Genomic DNA, 19,326 nt, shown 5'->3' on the forward strand with positions numbered 1-19,326 from the left:
TATCCCCACTTAAAATATTTTTACAGAACTATTGTAATATTTGCTGCCATTTCTGCTGTCCTCTTGGCCAACTTACTCTTACAAAAGACATTTTTAATGTTAATGAGATTTTTTTAACTGCATAAATAAAGGTTATATAAAGGTCACTGCCAAAAAATGATTGCGGCTTCAACCTTGTTACACGAATGTTGTTTGTGGCTCCAGATGACTTTATGTCATCCATGAGGGATGCATTTGACATATGTTTCACATATTATAGCCCAAGAACTTACTTATAGCAGTTTAAATACGTGCAATCAGTTTTTGGCAAACAATCACTTTTTGGCACAACACCCCCTTGCTGAAAAAAGAGCCAGACTGAATGCTAACGCCTAAATAAAGTAATATAAGTCAAAACTTAGAATAGAATAGAATAGAATAATCCTTTAATTGTCCCACAAGGGGAAATTTGGTTGTATCAGCAGCAAAAACACACATATACAAACAGAACAGGACACAGAACAGAAGCACAATTTTTACATATTTAGACCGGTATTAAAGAACATTACATTTTATTTTATTTACTTGTGGCAGTGGTCTTGTAATTTAATAAAATGGTCGTGTAATTTAGCATTATGTTTAGCGTCAGAGAACGTTGAGGCTCTTGAATGAAGCCCTGTCGCGTAAGCGATGGTGCCTTTACGTTCACTCAGAAATTTCGGAATTTGTAGTTGAACGCGCTAAAAACGTGGGTACAAATCTAAAACGTTCGCTAAACTTTGAAACCAAAATCATTCAAAACTATAGCGAAAACGTCATACTCGTGTTACACTGTGTATTTTCTATGTAGCTTATTGTAAACGGTGGCAGACGCTAGTAGAGATTTGATGCAACAAGAGCAATCCAAACGGTAGGAGGGTACCCGAAGGCACCGTCAAAGTTGGACTTTTAGGACGGTGCAACGGCTCTGGTTAGGTGCAGTATTTTTTGTCAATAAACAGGCTGTTCGGCCTTTAAAAACATATAGACACAAAATTATTTGCACCAAAACTGTAAAAGCCAGCTATGTACTGTCGTCAGATTTTGCGGACACCATTGTTCGGGACGAGAGCGGCTAAGCTCAGCCGTTTTTCCCATGTTTGTCGAAGCGAGGTATCTGCTATCAAAATAAACCGTCCTGTTGTCATTCTTGTCAACATATTCCTTTCGTTAGCTGCTGCAGAGCATGTTGACAATACCTGTCCTACTGGTGGTGGCTGTGGTGAACCTGCAGTGGCCCACCACCACCAAGAGGTTTGGTTTCATTGCGACACGTACTTAAAGCAGCTTTTTGATTTTCCCATGTGTGATGCATGCCTGTCTTTCACCCCCAGAGACCCCTGTTCACCAAAAGTGACGAGGTGAGGCTGGCAGAGGAGGCCAGCAAGAAGTACGGCTCCCCAGCTTCAACCATCTTCTCCAAAGTGATCGACAAAAGCCTCCCTGCAGAGATCATTTATGAGGATGAAAAGGTAAGCACAGTCTGAGCTCATAAATAAACATTTTGTGGTTACATTTCTGCAGTTCAGTCCTTCATATATAAGATTTTTTTTCTGTGTTTATCAGTGTTTGGCATTCAGGGATATCAGCCCACAGGCGCCTGTTCACTTCCTGGTTATTCCAAGGATTCCTATTCCCAGAATAAGTGAGGCCAAAGATGATGATGCTGAGGTAAATTGGTGTTTTCTTGTCTAGACTCTCAGGTCATGTCACAAGCAGTGAGATTGTGCAGCACATGCTCCCTTTTTATAAGTCTATGTGTCACTATTTGACATGTCTGTGAGATTAGTTTCCAGAGCATCAACAGACAGCTGGTTTATTGATGTTTGTGCATACTCAACTTCCGCACAGCTTGTTTTAGCTACAAGTTTATAGTATTTAGGAACCAGCTCACCCCAAACTGTTGTCACAACACTGGAAGAAATCTATAGGTGAAGCACTAAAAGCGCTACCTTTCCCTCATTTGAAACCAGTACTACCCAGAGTGTAGCCTTAAACCAGGGTCTTGCCAGATGTTCTTTTGTTTTCTGACTTTCCTAATGTAACAACCAGTATGAGTGTTTTTGCATTAAATGGGCAGTGTTGACATCAAATAACCAGCAACAAATGTGGGCTGGTCTGCAGCCTCATATTTCCCACAAGGGAAGCAACCTATAATCCTAAATAGATATCAGGTAAATAAAATAATATAGCAGGTAGTGCTGGGCGATATGGAAAAAATATTTATCACGATATGAATTATTTTATATCACGATAACGATATATATCACGATATACCACCTGACCTGTGGTCATCTGGAAAGTATGCAGTTTGTAAACAGCGAGTGGAGAGGGTGCAGTCTTTGTTTTGAGTTACCGTAAAGCATGTCGCAAATCTGGGTGCACGTAAAGCAGCACCATGTCGCAAAACCACAAGACAGAGTTTCTTTGCGAAAAATATCATTTTTTTTATACTTTATTTTCTCTTGCATAAAGTTAAGAGTATGTATAGTGAGAAGACAACACTAATATATTTGCACAGGCTATTTAACCCTTTAAGACCTACCATAGAACCAAGTCCGCCAGAGCTTATCTTTACATTTTACATGCTGTAGTGCCACTTGTGGGAGCATTTCAAGTTGCTATACATCAATACAACCGTTATAGCCCAAATTTTAATAATATGTATGCATTAAGTCCATATTAACTACATAAATTGCAAAAAAGTGCAATAAACTACAAAAAAATTGAAAATCTTTTTTTTATTTTTTTTTACATATATTTCTAGTTAGAGAAATTTAAGAGGCTTATCCCTCAAAACTGTAAATACAAAAAAGTTGCACAAAATAGTTTCCAACCACGAGAAATTTATTTTGAGTGTCTTCATAGTTTTATTTTTGAGATACGCAAATTTTTATATACTACAGGAAAAATGAAAATAAATAAATGCAAATTTGCAAAAACACAGCATGTGCATCAAAATAAACTATTTCCAACAGTGTAATTTGACTTCTAAGCATCCCAGAAACGATACAGAAAAGCATAAAGTCAAACATGACTTTTAAAAACACCAAAATAGGCTTTGAAGCTTAAAAAAACTACATTTTCCGCGAAAATGACGTCACTTCCGGTTTCGGACAGGTAATGGCGGACATGCGATAGTTGCGCTGACTTATATTCCAACTTAGGAAGTGTTATGAACAGCTGATCGGATCGGCAAAGCGTGTTTCTGGAATATTATGTTTTTGTTGCTGCAAGTCTGGAATATTATGTTTTTGTTGCTGGAAGTGCTTTTTATGCAATTTTTGCAAAGCTATATGTGGAAGAAAACTGTGACCTAGGGCAAGCTAATGGAATAAGATGTAAGTACAACTCCTACGGCTTCATATGCAAAAAAAAAACATTATTGCGCTACCTTACGTGGTTACAGTTCTACTAGGGATTTAAAAATAGTTAGGGAAAACGGAGTGTGCCTGCTCCGACCGGTTGTAAAGGGTTAATTATATATTTTATCTAATAATTTGTAAAATTCGGGTTAGAAACGATAGAAACGATAGAAGACAAATGGCACGATAGACACTTTTCTATCGTCCACACGATATATATCGTCATATCGCCCAGCACTAATAGCAGGGAAGTTGTAAAGGAGTCCAGCCGTCCAGATTAAAATTCAAACACAGATTAGATACATATACAGACAGATGTTACTGTTGTTATCTAGATTCCCTTGTTTAACAGTCTAAGAATAAAGAAGAAATCTAAAAACAGAAGGCGTATACTACTTTTAAATCAGATAAAAAATCAACAAGCACAAATATGTGTTCTGTTTTAAGATTTGATAGTAACACTTATAGAGCAATAACATTGTTGTAGAATTGGAAAAAAAAAACCAAATCAACAAATATTTTCTTGTATGAATCTGTTGTTATTATTGGTGCTCATTACCAAAAGACAAAGACTTCAGACGATATTTAAAAAACTTTAAAACCTCCTACTATACGTGCACAGACGTCTGAGGAATCCTTCACGAAAGGTGACGCTATTTTCTGGAGATCTGAGTGGTCAGTAGGCGTTGATTTCATACCTGATGATTACTATGTGGAACGTAACTTGCTCTAGTGCAGGTTAGTATCACAGCAAGTTACCATGTTAGAAGTAGTTCAGAAATCCCAGGATCAGTCCTGAAGTTAGCTGGATGAGCTGTAGGTCTCACATCCAGTTTGGTCTCCTCTGTGACCGGACACACTAAATATTAATCTTTAAGAAGTCATAACTGCTTCATTTACAGCTCACTGTCGACTGGAAATCATTTCTTCAGCTCTCCTTTTCTCCACTTTCAGCTCTTAGGACATTTATTGGTTGTTGCCAAAAATGTGGCAAAGCAAGAATCTCTGACTGAAGGGTACAGAGTGGGTAAGTTAGACCATTTTACCGTAATGATTCTCCAGACATTAATGTGACTATACAGACTGTTTGTTTACATCCACACTGAATTCCCAGTGATCAACGACGGGAAGCACGGTGCTCAGTCCGTCTACCACCTTCACATCCACGTCCTGGGAGGAAGACAGATGAAATGGCCACCAGGATAAGGGCTTCACATTTATTGTGGTGTCTCAGTTTAATCCAATAATAATGGCATGATACCTGTTTATACACGAAGCTGATGTCAATGTAAATATGTTGAAAAAATGTGTGAAAAGGAAAAGACAGAAGTTGATGTTTGATATGGCTGCAAATAAAGACACATTCTGTTATGGAACAATAAAGCTCAAGTCAGTTCTTTAATCGCCAATCAAGTCAGTATACTGTTACCATGGTAGCAGCTCATATTTAAGAGCAAAGATTCAAAACAACGAGGTCAGATATGTGCGAGTAATCCCTCTCAGAGGAAAAGTTCATGCTTCACTCTGCCCAGAAACACTCAGCTTCAGGCAGTTTATTCCTACACCCACCTGCTCTTCAAACCTTCTCAACAGCTCATTTCAGACAGCAAATGAACTGAGGAGCTACGCCCAAGCCCAGGATAAGATTAATTATATAATTATATACTAATGCTTTAACAACAATGAAGTTATAAACCATTAACGACACGAGTGTTTGAGGTTGCCATGCTGTGGAAAATCCTCCTCCTGCAACCCCCCACAGGATAGTGTAACCTCTGGAATGGAGCTGCAAATATATATGTGTGATTGAGCATATATTAACTAATAAACCTAGACAGTAAATACAAGTGACCTGCCCAGACTGTACTCAACACCTTTTTAACTTGTATTTGTTTTCTTTTAAAACACTTGAGTTATTTTTATATTTGCTTTCTTATGTGTGGGCCTTTTGATTTGACACCCTGTAGGGGTTAAATGGTTTGCTCCTAGAACGAACTTGCTGTATTGCTGTGAACCGCTAATAAGTAGTAAGCTTTCCGTAGTTGTTAATAAGGAAGAAACCTTTAAAACTGCAAAAAGTTTGATGTTTTAAGTATTTTGTTTCACACTTTCCACTGAACACAAGTCAGCATTGTTCGTCCACTGGAGACGTTTCATAATAGAGAAATGTATATGGTCTATTATGTAATAACCATTACTATCTCTTATCACAAATTGGACCCTGTTCAAAGGGAGGCAGTCTAATATTCATTACCTGCAGCTCATTTTTGTGTGTGTATTTTAGTGTCCGTCTGGTCAGTATGGCCGCTGGCACTGATGAAGCTCCTGATTAATGGTTCAAACACATGGCTTGTGCCCAGACTACCACTGTGAGTCACAGTTGGAGTGCCTATGGTGTGACTAGGTGGTATGATTCAGTGACCTTAGTTCCTGTGAGCAAGGTAACTGTGTGTCAAAGCATAACCTTTCCCCTATATTTGCTTAGAAAACAGTGTTCCCTGCCATTAATGGTGCAGGAAGGATAGAAGATGGTTAAAGGAGGACTCTGTTAATGATTAAATATTTCTTTTCCATTATCGTTTCTTATTGATTTCTTTTTATATCCCAGAAAAGAACTAAAGAGATGTTTTTTTTAATTAATGCATCCTTTTTTTATTGCTGACATCTCCTTTTTCTTGATGTGCCAATAAAGTCGGGTGGACGAAGCCAGATTTGCACAAGTTGTCCTTATGCTGAAAACTTTGTTGTTGTTGTTGTTTTTTGCTAGGTCAAAGTATCACCTCATAAACCCAGAGAGATCTCATCTAGTTTTATCATTTCTTTTTACGACCAGCCTCATCCTTCATGTGATAATAACCGCCATCACAAGTTTAACTGAGACAATAAACACTTTAATAATACCCCCACCCATCAAAGCTTTGTTATCTTATTGGATGCTTGACACTTAATCCTGTAACTGAATATAACAGGTGCCTATAGCTGTTAGAAACTCCAAACAAAGCTACAAGCAGATCTGAAACCCACTGGAACAAACTCACTTCTTTTTAGTGCAAATCAAAACTTTTTTTTAGCCAGTTCTCCTTGTACAGCTCTATCTGGTGACACAACCTCTGCAGGAGGTGTTGAGAGGATTGTGCAAGTCTCGTGAGACCAAGGTACGCGTCAATCTTATCAAAATCCCCTGTGCGTTGATATTTACCCCAGGGGGCAACATCTGTGAACCTGCATTGAGCAAAGGTTGATGCAATTTTGTCTTACACCTGACTGCAGCCTTGAAGTTAATGCCACTTGGGTCTGTCAGCAGAGAAGGTAGGATGTCATTTCTAGAGCAGAGATTTCTATGTCTTTTGAATGTGTTAAGTGAGAAAAGAATAAACTGCTATTTAGACTGCAGGATGTGCATAAAGATTTATTTTTACTCATAAAAATTCAGACTTGTTTGTGCTGTTTTTTCCATTTTTCCTCACTGAGTATGTAGACTGCAGGGTAGACAAGGGATGCATAGTGCATGTGTTAAGTCAAACATATGACTAAAACGTAGGAATAGATGAGCAGGCTCATCCACAGCGAGTTAACATCTCTCACTGCTGCTGTTTTATAGATTGTCCAATGCACTTTCAATAGTTAAGTTGTCTTTCTGTGTAATGTGAGAACTAAGTAACCAGTGAGGCTAAAATCTACTTCTTTTGCATCACAGGACAGTTTAAGTTTTTACATAATCTGGAGCAAAGATTTTTCCTCTCCTACTTAATGTTACCAAACTGTAGTTTTGTAAGTTTATGAACTTTGTTCGAGAGAAATCTTGTCAAGGGCAATCTTGAAATTTTGAGGTTGGACTGAGATCCTGCTTATCTTGACAGATTTCAATCTTTATTACAAAGTCAGCATTTGTTAGCCGTCTGTTTATTGTTGTTACATCCCTGCACAAAGGCTGATTGCTTTTATTGGTGCAGTTAATTGAACTTGGAGGAAAATATATGCAGAAAATATTTGAACTGTTTCTGCTGTTGCTAAATATTCACATTAGAGGGCATTCATTCACTGTGTGCAGCACAGAGCAAGGAAGAGTTATTTTAAGTCTGACATGATTGTTATTCAGTATGTTAACTGGTAATGGCAGCACTTTCACGATTATCTGGGTGAAAGGTGCTTCTGCTTGGAGACAAAGTAAGTCTACGTGGATTTAGCAATGCTTCTTGCCGCAATACTAGTAGTTTCAACATGCGCTGCTGCTGCGTGTGTGATTGGCAGCACATGCGGTCATTGGCTGTGACCTGTTGCACTGACTTTGGTGAATGTCAGTCACATATAAATGAGTGGAGTGATGCTGTTTCCTAATCTTAACTGCTTGGAGAGTCCTCGGTGGAGGGTTTCTGGAGGGTTTTCATGCTAATTTCATCTTCTCTGTTTCTAGCAGACATAAGCTCAAAGAAAATTAATTTATGAAGAGCAATAGCCCTGCAGTTATGGACGGTGACATTGAAAGGTATGTAAAGAGAGATGAGTCCCTGGGCAGGTCAAATAGATAATATAGGACCACTTCTTTTCAAACTATCTAAAAATTAGATTTCACGATTATCATCAGTTCTCATTCGTGTCATCTCAATGTCTGCTCCAGCATTCCTGCTCCTGCTGAGTCAGATGCCACAGATTTAAAGAACTACAAATCTGTCATACTCAATGGGAAATCCAAGACGGGCGACTTCAGTGCAACACTGGCTCCAAAGATCCATCCACCCAGTAACACTGAGTTACCGACCCAGCCTCCCATGTCGTCTGAGCAGAAGGGAGCTACTGAAGGATTTTCCACAGGTAAGGGTGAAATGGTGATTGTAACGCTATGAGAAAATGCCTCAAAACTAAAAGGAAATTGCCTGTCCTTGAGTGTAAACCACAAAGTTTTTCACATAAGAAGCTAGAGTGGAAAAAAACACTTCTTTTCAACAAATTGTGTTTGTGATCTTGTTTTAGGTTGATTCAAATAATTATTTTTCAATGAGATGGCTGAACACATACAAGCATTTGCAAACTGTAAAAAAGCTAAAGAATAAACTTTGTCACTTTAAATGTCAAAACACACAGGCATTTAAGGTAAGATGTAACCAACTCTGTGGAGAAACAAGAAAATAAATATCATTTTAGATATTTTCAGACATAAAATGACCGCAAGCTGGATGGAAAAGAAATTTTCGGGAAATATGAAAACAAAGAAGACAATAACACTTAAAAAAAAAACTGCTGAAAAAATGTAGTTTTATTTTTTTATCACTCCTCTCATAAAGACAGATGGCTGCAAGGCTTTAAAATTTCTTAGGAATGCTGAAGCATACAGGATTACTGGGGCATCAAGTGCTAAAGACCATCTTGAACACGCCTTTTAAAACCACGTGAAACACTATCGTGAATTTTCACTGGATGTCAGAATTCAGTATGTTGTTTTTGTGCTCATTCAGTCCTGTAGCTAAAATTACATGACTTCTTCTGACTGAACCTGCTTGGTAGGTATACATTTGTAATGTGGAACTTCCTGTTTCAGCTCAGATAACAGCAGAGGCTTTACTGCACACTGCACATTATAGTAACTCACCTAGGGTAACAGCACAGAGATATCTGCAGTCCTGTGACACACCTGATAGCTGTGTCTTTTGACTTGTGATTCATGGCGAGTAAATGCAGCTGCCCTTGTTCTCCCAATACAGAAGAGCCCAAGGCAGTTCCCCTATCAACGGCCCATTTGGCAACAACTCTAGCCCCAGCTGACCAGTTATGGAGCAGCGGCAGAGAGCAGGCAGTGAGGCTGAGGATGGAGGAATCAGGGCCAGGCTCAGAGGCTCCCATCACCGTCCATCAAATGTTCCTGGAGACAGTCGAGAAGTATGGGGATCATCCAGCTTTGGTTTCCAAAAAAGATGGCCAGTGGATGACTCTAACCTGGAACCAATACTACGAGCAGTGTCGTGCAGCTGCGAAAAGTTTTCTCAAGGTTTGTTTGCTTGTTTTGCAAATTGTCCTGCATCTGTTGAACAAAAATTATACTTCAGTGAACTTCAAATATAGTGCAAAGAAGCTATTTTGGCAGTCGTAGATCTTTAGAATGTTATTAATTTGCCTTAAACATTATTTCATAGAGTAAAGCTGGATTTTAAGAATTGTGAAATAATGAAATAATTTAAGCATTTATTTTGTCATTCATTTTAAGGTATGCTGTTGTCATTCATTCACAAAGTTAGTTGTAAAGCAAGTTGCCAGAGTTGTCATTTTTAACCAAGAGTGCAGCAGATGCTGGGGATCACTCCCAGGGACTCTCCCTTAGACCTTTCCTGCACCCATTCTTGCTCTTTGGCCTTAAAAGGTCTTTGTTGCCTCCTGCATTAACCTCAAACCCAGGCGCTTAGAGGATTTGACACTTGTGCTCCTTTAAAGCGCAAACTTAGAACTTTTAAGTCATCAAATGCTCTGAATTAGAAACAAAGTAACCAAATGATTGTAGAATTATGATTTAAATAAACATCAACTTGTTTTTGTTTGTTTTTTTGTTTGTTTTTAATTAGAAAGTTTTGTTTATGTAACTGAACAATACTCTTTGAACCGAAGGCTGCATAAATCATTTAACTCCTGGCCCAGGTTTTATAAACAGCACTTCTTATTTTACTCTTCTTGATGTGAGAATAGCGTGCTGGAAACTTGGGTGTGTGAAATGCAAATCTTGTGTTACGTTTTATGTTTCACAGCCATATCTGTGTCCCATGTGAGTGGAGTGGCTAATGAAACAAGACGTAGAAGTAACAAAGGTATACGCCTGCTCCGCTGTGTAATTAAAGTCACGTCTTCTTTAAAAGCATCTACCTGTCCTTTGTTTTTATCAGTTGGGGCTGGAGCGTTACCATGGTGTAGGGATTCTGGGATTCAACTCCGCTGAGTGGTTCATCTCAGACATCGGCTGCATCTTGGCCGGGTAAGATCACTCTATAAGGAACTGAATCTGATAACATTTGAAATTAGTCTATTTTTGGACCTGTTTCACCTCTACACTGTCTCTTCTGACATGCACATTTATCTTTGTCCTTTCTTATCTCAGAACCTCTGTTTGTGTCTCCACCCACATGAGGCTCAGTTAAAATTACGTGGATGTAATATTTGGCATTTTTTCAAGCTGTCAGGAAGTACTAAGGGACATTCAACTTGTGCAGTCTGGACACCTCCACAAACTGCACAAATACACAAATAGAATTCATCCAATGAATTCTATTTGTGTCCCATAGTCTAAAGACATGGGACAGGGTTAGGTTAATTTTTGATTCTAAAATCAGTGTGATTGTGAAAGGCCGTCTGCCTGTCTCTGCTGGCTGCCTCTCGCCCTGTGCCAGCTGGGATAGGCGTAATCACCCCTCACTTTAGTTAGTTTTTCTTGCTTAATCTTCAGTTTAAAAAATACTCACTTCTGTTCACCAAACAAAATATATAATTATTTTCCACTTCACATCAAGCTGTAGCCAAACTGGTAAAAAATGACAGTGACTCATACAAGGAAACATTTAGCTCAAGCAATTGTTTGTCCCTTAGAGGGCTGGCAGCCGGGATTTACACCACAAACTCACCAGAGGCCTGTCAGTATGTGGCTGCCAACTGCGAGGCCAATGTCCTGGTTGTGGAGAATCAGAAACAGCTCGACAAAATCCTGCAGGTCAGGAGTTTCATCTTAATTCACCACCATCTCTGTATAAAGTAATACATGTATTACTTGTGATATAGCATTTTATAGCATTTTTTAATAATTTCCTTGGTCTGTATAAAATGTTCGTAAAGATAGAAAAGGTTCTGTCCTCACATGTTATCTTTGTATCTTTTAACAGGTTAAAGATCATCTACCGCATCTGAGAGCCATTGTTCAGTACAAAGGCGAGCTACAGCAGAAAGCACCGTTCCTGTATACAGTACGTCTACATAGCAAACATTTATTTACTTATTATTGATGCACTGTTTTGATTCAATGTCCTTATTTCTGTAGTGGGAAGAGTTCATGAAGCTGGGAGAAGACGTGCCCGATGAGCAGCTGAATGCTGTGATTGACAGTCTTCGGCCCAATGAGTGCTGCACCCTCATCTACACCTCTGGAACCACTGGCAACCCTAAAGGAGTCATGCTGAGCCATGACAATGTGAGTAGCCCTGACAAGAGATTTCTCTCTCTCTGCTTCTAAAAGGTATTGGCTTTTAAGATTTAAGATTGAACTGAAAAGTCTTTGAATACTGTTCATTTTATTAAGTAGCCATCAAGTTGTTAAGGCTTAGATTACAGCTTTTTTCTGTCTTGTTCTAAATTATCAAAAGTCAGAAAAACCCACAAATTTCACGTAGAAGCGTTTACCTCTTCCAAGGAGATTAGCCAAAATGACTGGCCCAGTTTGTTTGTTAGCACAGTTCATTTAGTTCATGGATGGATTTACATAAACATTTTACCTGAAGTCGAGCCTGATTCAAGTTAGAAGTGAACAACTTTCAAAGATCTGGATCTGGTAAATTTTGAAAGATTTATTTTTTATCATTGCAAGAGAGAGCAAAATGTTACACTTCACATAACATATGAAAACATACCAAACTGAAATAATAAAAACTTAGATTGAGAAGTAGTCTTGTACCAATTTACTGCTTTTTAAGTATTTGAGCTCTATTTTTTATGTTTCATTTGCATCTGAAGTAGTTCATTATGAAGCTGCAGTTTTCACTTCATTAACTTAGTTCTAGCACCTTTAATAAACATGAATAAATTAAATTTGCAAACTACTGCAGCATATCTTATGCAGGCTGTAGGATGTAAGGACAAGCTTTTAACTCTTCAAAGAGTTAAACCATAGCACTACTGGTTCAACCACAGAGCTTTTATATAATCTGGCGAGTTCTTCTACTGTAATTTCATAATGTTGTTTCGATCAATGTGTGAAAGGAGTTTGTTGACGTGGACTCTAAAGATTCAAACAAATATTTGGCGAAAGAAAATACCTGTTGACCTTTTCCCCACTTTTAAATGTGCAGATAACATGGACTGCCCATGTGGGATGTACCATATTAAAAGCAAAAGGCGGTGAGGAGATCCTGGTCAGTTACCTGCCGCTCAGCCATGTCGCAGCCCAGATGGTTGATATTTGGGTCTGCATGGCCTTAGCTGGGACTGTCTACTTTGCAGACCCAGATGCCCTTAAAGTAAGCATGACTATTACCTCATGAAAAAGGAAACATTAACTATGACCAAATATACTTGACTGTAATGACCATTAATTTTTCCAGGGCTCTTTAGTAAACACACTTAAAGAGGTTCGCCCAACTTGTTTCCTGGGAGTTCCTCGTGTGTGGGAGAAGATCGAGGAGAAGATGAAAGCTGCGGGAGCCAAAGCATCCCCAATGAAGAAGAGAGTGGCCGACTTTGCCAAGTCCATCGGCCTGCAGTACAGCTACAGTGTCATGAATGGGTGAGACAGCAGCAGGGATGTTAGAAGAACACGTCACATGTGTGTACAGTTTAACATCCCCAGGCCATCACTTTATAACATTCATAACACATAGAAAGATTTATTTGTGCAGTTGTGAGTGATGGTAATGTCATCGGTTCTTCACATGTTTGTTTGTAGTAAATTTGCCTTTCTCAAAGCAGTTTTTAAGTAACTCGGACAAGCCCCCAAACACTGTGAGCGGGAGTACTTACAGAATAATTTTAGAAACGAGAAAAACATTAAGAAACTTGCACAGTGTACAAGAGGACAGAATAAATAAATGATAAAATTACAAAGTAAAGCAAGAAACATGAAGAGAAGAGGAAAGTCTCAAACCATGGCTGCAGGATAACCCAGCAGGGTGAGGCCAATCAGGTCTGCACAACATAAAAGAAGGTGCCTTAGGCTGAAGCTGGTCAGTTCTCAAATTACTTTGTGTTGGTTAAAGAAATAAAAGGAGAAAGAGAGTGAAAAAAAAATCATGCAAGACACTGGCCAGGTGTTTTGCACTACGGCCAATGATGCTCAGCTTTACCTAAAAAAAAACTTATTTAAAATCATATTTAAAGTTTGGTTAAGTTCATTATTCCTAAACAAAAAAGATCCTCAATAAGTTTGATAAAATATTGGTTTATTTTGTGTGTTACAGAAAGAATCAGGTGCCGTGGGGCTTCATGCTGGCTAATAATCTGGTCTTCAAGAAGGTGCGTTCTGCTTTGGGCTTGGACCGCTGCAAGATATGCTGCACTGGAGCTGCACCGATTACCAAAGACACTCTGGATTACTTCATGAGCCTGAACATCCCTGTGAAAGAGCTGTATGGCATGAGTGAAAGCTGTGGCCCTCACACCGTCTCCATCGATGAATACCGCGTCACAAGGTAGGCACTGACGTGACTCAGGTGTTGCATTGTGGTTAAAGCAGGTGTCGAAAAATATTGTGTTGAAGGTGATAGATGGTTGTTTTTCATCAAGCATACCCGATAGATTATAGTCAACGTAATAAACTGTAAACAAAAAACTGACAGCATCTAATAAGGAAATAGACTTCTTAGCAGTGGCCTGTTTATTTTAATCACAGCAACAAAACTTCTTTGAATCAACACTTCAGTCCATCTGAAGTCCTAGATTTACTGTTTCCAGCTCTGATTTTGTTTTTACTGCCTTCTGAAGGGGAAAAAACTTAACTTTGTCTGCTCCTTGGTGCTGAACAGTGGGTTTATTGGAGTTTGTTTTTGTGCTGAGCTTGAAAGTCACTTCAAGCTCTAGAGCTCAGGATGACTGCAGAGGCATATTTCTATATTATATAAAATACAAGCTTTCTAATACATTCAAAATAGAGCAGAAGTAAACTGAACTCTTTTATAGTGAAGGGGAAGTTTGTATGACATTGCTCTACATAAATAGAGGGAAGAAATACTCTAAAATAATAATAATAATAAAAAAAACTGTATGTGAAAGAGCAAAATATACTTAAAAGCATAAGAATAAGTCCTAAAAGCCTGAGGAGACATCTGTTTACATGTAAAACAATAAAAACATAAAAAAATATGACACAGCCTCTATGCTTCTGCTTAACTGGGCTCTTTCTGTGACACTTTCTGTCATATTTTTGTATATTTTTAGTTAGCTTATTTGTTACAGTAATTTGTGTGATGATTAGTTTTTTGACTCCATTATCAATTATTACCATGTGTTGTTTCAAATATCTCTGCAGTCTGCAGATGATCTCTCTTTTTCATGAGGCAGCCACAGCTCTTTATATATTCATACTTCCCGTCTAAATAAAAATGAGGATGGTTCATTTAGACTAAAGCATCAGAAAACAGACACAATTTGAAAATGTTTGTCCAAACGTATTAAAATATTTAATTTTGTAACGGAGCTTCTTACTGTAAAAAATCAATAATGTAAAAAAAAAAGTGTCAGGGCCAGGAGTTATTGTTGTTTTTAGGAATACAACCATCTCCTTAAATTGTTAAATGATCATATTTAAGCCACATTTGTGTTATTTTGCTCTGATTTCTATGTGCTAAATTAACAGTTTTACTGCAGATTCTGGTCACATCACTGGTTTTTGATTTGTCTTTCCAGCTGTGGAAAGGTGATGCTAGGCTGTAAGGTAAAGCTGGTGAATACAGATGCGGATGGGAATGGAGAGATCTGTTTCTGGGGTCGTAATATCTTCATGGGCTACCTGAACATGCCAGACAAAACAGCAGAGGCTTTGGATGAGGATGGCTGGCTGCACACTGGAGACCTGGGAAGATACGATGAACAAGACTTTCTGTATATCACAGGAAGGATCAAGGGTAAGCTATAGCTCTGAGTCTGGGAGAAAATGCACCAAAAGACACATTTAGGTTATAGATGTGACACACTTATCACACTTCTATTGACTGCCACTGGCAACAAAACAGCTGAACCTGTTTCTAAACAAGTTCAGAAATGCTTTCTATTTCCTAGTTCAAGTACTAAGAAGAGTCTAAGATATAACCCAGTGGGTAAACATGCCATGTCACAAAGCATAAATCATTTCAAACTGCTGTCCTGCTTCCAGCACTTTGCTCAGAGAGAAAAGTTCAGTTCTGAAGGCAAAAACCCACATAGCAAAATTGGTATGGCCCAGATCTGGCCCACACAATGTGCTTATACATGGCCCACATACCGCAAAGAATGACGGCCCTTTGGTTTGCCAGAGGTGGCCCACACATGGGCCAGCACAAGGCCAGTTGTAGACACACTGGTGGTCCTGCGCTGGCCCAAGTGTGGATTACCTCTGGCAAACCAAATCTGGGCCACCATTCTTTGCGGTATGTGGGCCATGTGTAAGTTGTGTGCCGGAACATAATAGTGCAAATGTAACTTGACAAACCTCTGTTCAGACAGTGATTCTTATATAGCGGTTTTCTATTCTTCCAGATTACTCAAAGCACTCTATACAACATGCCCCAATCACAGACTTTCTCTAAACTAAGTGCTTCCTAAGTACATTCACATTCACACTCTTGACATGCAGACTGGAGGAGCCAGGGATCAAACCACTAAGGTTCCGACCAGTAGGTGACCTGCTCTACCTCCTGAGCTACAGCCACCTGGTGGCAAATATAAGTAAACCCTCACTAGGTTTTGGATAAAGTGTACACTCACAAACCTGTCAAACCTGCATTTGAAACATTGGCTACCATAGCAGTATAGTATTGCAACATGGCATTTGGGTCTTCTAACTAAAATAGGAACATACATCAGGTTGACATACACTCTGCCATGACACCAGTCAGTCAGAAGTGCCAGCTTGATGCCGGATCTGGGCCAGACCTGTTTTCTATGAGCCTGGGCCACATAAACCAAACCACAACTGGGCCGGATGTGGCATGCCATCACATAGACAGTGCCATCTATGACCAGCCTGGCCCATATCTGGATGACATACCACTTACCATGCCAGAAGTCAGCCAGCAGTGCCGGCTTGACACCAGATCTGGGCCACACCTGTCTGCTATGTGGGAATGGGTTTAACCCAGTAGTAGCAAGGTGTGCCTAATAAAGCGTCTGTGAATGTATATAAAGTTGTCAAAGCTACCTTAGCTTTAACAGTAGTTGAAGTATTACCCTAATAATACAACCTCAGAGGAGCTGACACAAACATGTCACAGATTTACCATCTGATTATTTGAGCACTACCAGCATTAAAATCTAACTCTTATGGGGGGAAAAAATAGCACACACTTTAGAAGAACATCTTATGTTTTGAAAAGTGTACATTATACATTTGAAAAACAAACAAACAAACAAACAAACAAACAAACACATAACTTACTTACACTTTGTGGACAAAAATACTGGGCCACCTACACATTAAACCTACAGGAGCTGTGCGGCCACCACGAAGCTCCTGGCAAACAGTTTTTGAGCTGATGTTAATGCCAGAGTAGGTTTAATACTCTGCAATTACTGAGTCAGCAGAGCTAGAGCTTCGGCAGTGTGAACCTGGACATTTCGTGGCTGAGTTCCTGTGATGCCTAGAAACTTACAGTTTGCAATAATACCACTTACAGCTGGTGTAAGATGATTGTCTTCTCTAGCTTTAATTCTTTCTTCTCTTGTTTACACCATGAACTGACATTTTACTCAAGGTAATCCCCATCTGTTTGTATAATAAATTAAAATAGTGATTTGGACATATTGATCAGCAGAATTAAAAATATGCTTTTTCAGACTTTTTTGTGTAATCACACGTTTTTGTGTAGTGAGTGCATAAAAGTCAAGTCAAGCGTGGAACTGGCTATTTTCACTGCTAGCTTTTTAAAACCCTACAACCAGCTATTGAGATATGCCAACTTAATAAGAGGTGTCACGTTTTTGTCTTTCCTGCACAGAGCTCATCATCACTGCGGGTGGCGAGAACATCCCTCCTGTCCCCATTGAAGATGCAGTGAAGTCTGAACTGCCCATCATCAGCAACGCCATGCTAATTGGAGACAAGCTCAAGTTCCTCTCCATGCTACTCACACTTAAAGTAAATGACCCTCTCTTCCTGCATACAGGCACTGTTGCTGAATAAGCAAAAAAAAAAAAAAAAGAGTTACCACTTCTGTTTCTTTTTCTGCAGTGTGTCGTGGATGACAACGGCGAGCCCACAGATGAGCTGAATCAAGAGGCTTTGGAATTTTGCCAGCAGCACGGCGTAAAAGCAACCAAGGTGTCAGAGATTACAGCCAATAAGGAGCCAGCTATTTACAGTGCCATTCAGGCTGGCATTGAGCGTGTTAATGCCCGATCAACATCCAATGCCCAGAAGGTCCAGAAGTGGGTTATAGTGGAACAAGACTTTTCCGTCACAGGAGGAGAACTGGGTCAGCTATCTGAAATTTGTTTTCCTTTTCCTACAAGTTTAGTACATGTAGTACTGCCATTTAAAATAAGGAAGTATCTGCTTCTGCTTTTTTTAACTTACTGTTAATCATTTTTAACCAAGGTCAAGGTTTGTAGCTGGAGTCACTGCCAAACAGCGTTTCCGTGTAGTCTTTTCAGCAGTGATTTAATCTCTTTAAGCTCAGTGGAATGTTAAACTTTATCGTGAGATCAAAATAACCTACTTTTCTTTGTTGTCCTTCTAGGACCCACCATGAAACTGAGGAGGCCCATTGTTGTGAAGATGTACCAGGAGAAAATAAATGAAATGTATGCAGTGGCTGCAGGAAAACAATAGAGTGCATTGCACGGGGGTGAGAGGAGGTCATGGGAAACATGGGCAGAAGCCAGAGATGTATGGACATACATACTTTTTGTAAATAAAACACATATGTCAGAGTCAAAATTTTGCCAAACATATCACTCGAACGTGCCACATGTAGACTGTATGATGACACAGATACTCCTTGGTGTCTGTCAGTTTCTGAAGGAAATATCATGAATCATAAATCCCATTGTAGCTTAAAAGGATGCAGATATGTAAGATATGTATTTTATACCTGAAGCAGCTGTATGTATTTAATGATTTTTACAGCATTAATTGACAGTTTCCTAAAGGTAATCCCACCTGGCAAAGACTGGAGATTAAAGCCATTTTTATAATGTGAGATGAATATCAGTAGTTTGAATTTATCCAATCACACATGTGCAAATTGTGAACTTTACATTTGTGCTTCTCCATGTACAGTTTGACACAGTTTAATATTTATTTTGAGATATTCCATGATTGTCAATTAAAAATGACCAAACTGTAATAAAAAAAAAAGTGCATTTTCTTTTCTGTGTCCTATATTTAAAATGTATATGGCCTATCGTTTCATTTAAAGGTATGTATATGCATTATAAAAAGGCTTCAGTGACTGAAGTTCAAGGATACAGACCTTCAATTTCACTAGCAAAAATCTTACTAAAGAGAAAAGAACTTCACTTTAACAGGAAGAGCCCTCCAGCAGCACCGGGCTCCGCAGGTCCCTGCATCCTTCATCAGCCTGAGCCTGTAGCAGCATAACCGGGAGATGGCTCAGGGTCACCTGATCCAGACCTGAATAAGTGCAGAAATTATGATATCTTAAGGTCTTTAAGATATGATGGGACCTGATTATTCAAGACTTTATATGTGAGGAAAAGAGTTCAATTCAATTTTATTTACTTAGCGTCAAATCACAACAATAGTTGCCTCAAGGCATTTAATATTGTAAGGTAAAGACCTGGAATAATACAGAGAAATCCCAACAATGGGACAACCTCCCATGAGCAAGCACTTTGGCGACAGTGGAAAGGAAAACCTCCCTTTTAACAGGAAGAAAGCTCAGGCAGAACCAGGCTCAGGAAGGTGCGGCAGATCCAGTGATGAGAAGTCAGTATGGGAGAAATATGACTTCTTTCTCTTACTACCCCACCTGATGTGTTTTGGAGCAACTGAAGACTCAGGGAGCTGTGAAGCTGTCAGTTTAGCACTGAGCCAATAATGCAATAATGACTT

At 39.1% G+C, this 19,326-nt stretch overlaps 2 protein-coding genes across 2 annotated transcripts; both read left to right on the plus strand.

The window, feature by feature from the left end:
- The first annotated feature begins 914 nt into the window (after positions 1 to 914).
- Positions 915 to 4,754, plus strand: hint2 (histidine triad nucleotide binding protein 2). Its single transcript, XM_063489808.1, has 5 exons — positions 915 to 1,131; positions 1,353 to 1,490; positions 1,585 to 1,689; positions 4,338 to 4,410; positions 4,498 to 4,754. Exons 1-5 carry the CDS (start codon positions 1,045 to 1,047, stop codon positions 4,587 to 4,589), a joined length of 495 nt encoding a protein of 164 aa, XP_063345878.1. The 5' UTR covers positions 915 to 1,044; the 3' UTR covers positions 4,590 to 4,754.
- A 2,984-nt stretch (positions 4,755 to 7,738) lies between these two features.
- Positions 7,739 to 18,582, plus strand: LOC134638707 (long-chain-fatty-acid--CoA ligase ACSBG2-like). Its single transcript, XM_063489536.1, has 14 exons — positions 7,739 to 7,869; positions 8,002 to 8,195; positions 9,083 to 9,366; positions 10,250 to 10,338; positions 10,947 to 11,067; positions 11,237 to 11,317; positions 11,392 to 11,541; positions 12,416 to 12,583; positions 12,668 to 12,849; positions 13,520 to 13,750; positions 14,964 to 15,181; positions 17,249 to 17,388; positions 17,482 to 17,725; positions 17,990 to 18,582. Exons 1-14 carry the CDS (start codon positions 7,826 to 7,828, stop codon positions 18,079 to 18,081), a joined length of 2,238 nt encoding a protein of 745 aa, XP_063345606.1. The 5' UTR covers positions 7,739 to 7,825; the 3' UTR covers positions 18,082 to 18,582.
- Positions 18,583 to 19,326: the final 744 nt, after the last annotated feature.

Source organism: Pelmatolapia mariae, linkage group LG12, assembly GCF_036321145.2.
Source record: "Pelmatolapia mariae isolate MD_Pm_ZW linkage group LG12, Pm_UMD_F_2, whole genome shotgun sequence".
Lineage (NCBI taxonomy): Eukaryota > Metazoa > Chordata > Actinopteri > Cichliformes > Cichlidae > Pelmatolapia > Pelmatolapia mariae.

Excerpts from the sequence above, each read along its gene's own strand:
- LOC134638707 (XM_063489536.1), top strand. The coding sequence starts at position 7,826 with ATGAAGAGCAATAGCCCTGCAGTTATGGACGGTGACATTGAAAG. Across the intron at positions 11,318-11,391 it reads AAGCACCGTTCCTGTATACA|TGGGAAGAGTTCATGAAGCT; the intron begins GTACGTCTACAT and ends TTATTTCTGTAG. Across the intron at positions 12,584-12,667 it reads CAGACCCAGATGCCCTTAAA|GGCTCTTTAGTAAACACACT; the intron begins GTAAGCATGACT and ends TAATTTTTCCAG.
- hint2 (XM_063489808.1), top strand. The coding sequence starts at position 1,045 with ATGTACTGTCGTCAGATTTTGCGGACACCATTGTTCGGGACGAGAGCG. Across the intron at positions 1,690-4,337 it reads CCAAAGATGATGATGCTGAG|CTCTTAGGACATTTATTGGT; the intron begins GTAAATTGGTGT and ends CTCCACTTTCAG. Across the intron at positions 4,411-4,497 it reads GACTGAAGGGTACAGAGTGG|TGATCAACGACGGGAAGCAC; the intron begins GTAAGTTAGACC and ends CTGAATTCCCAG.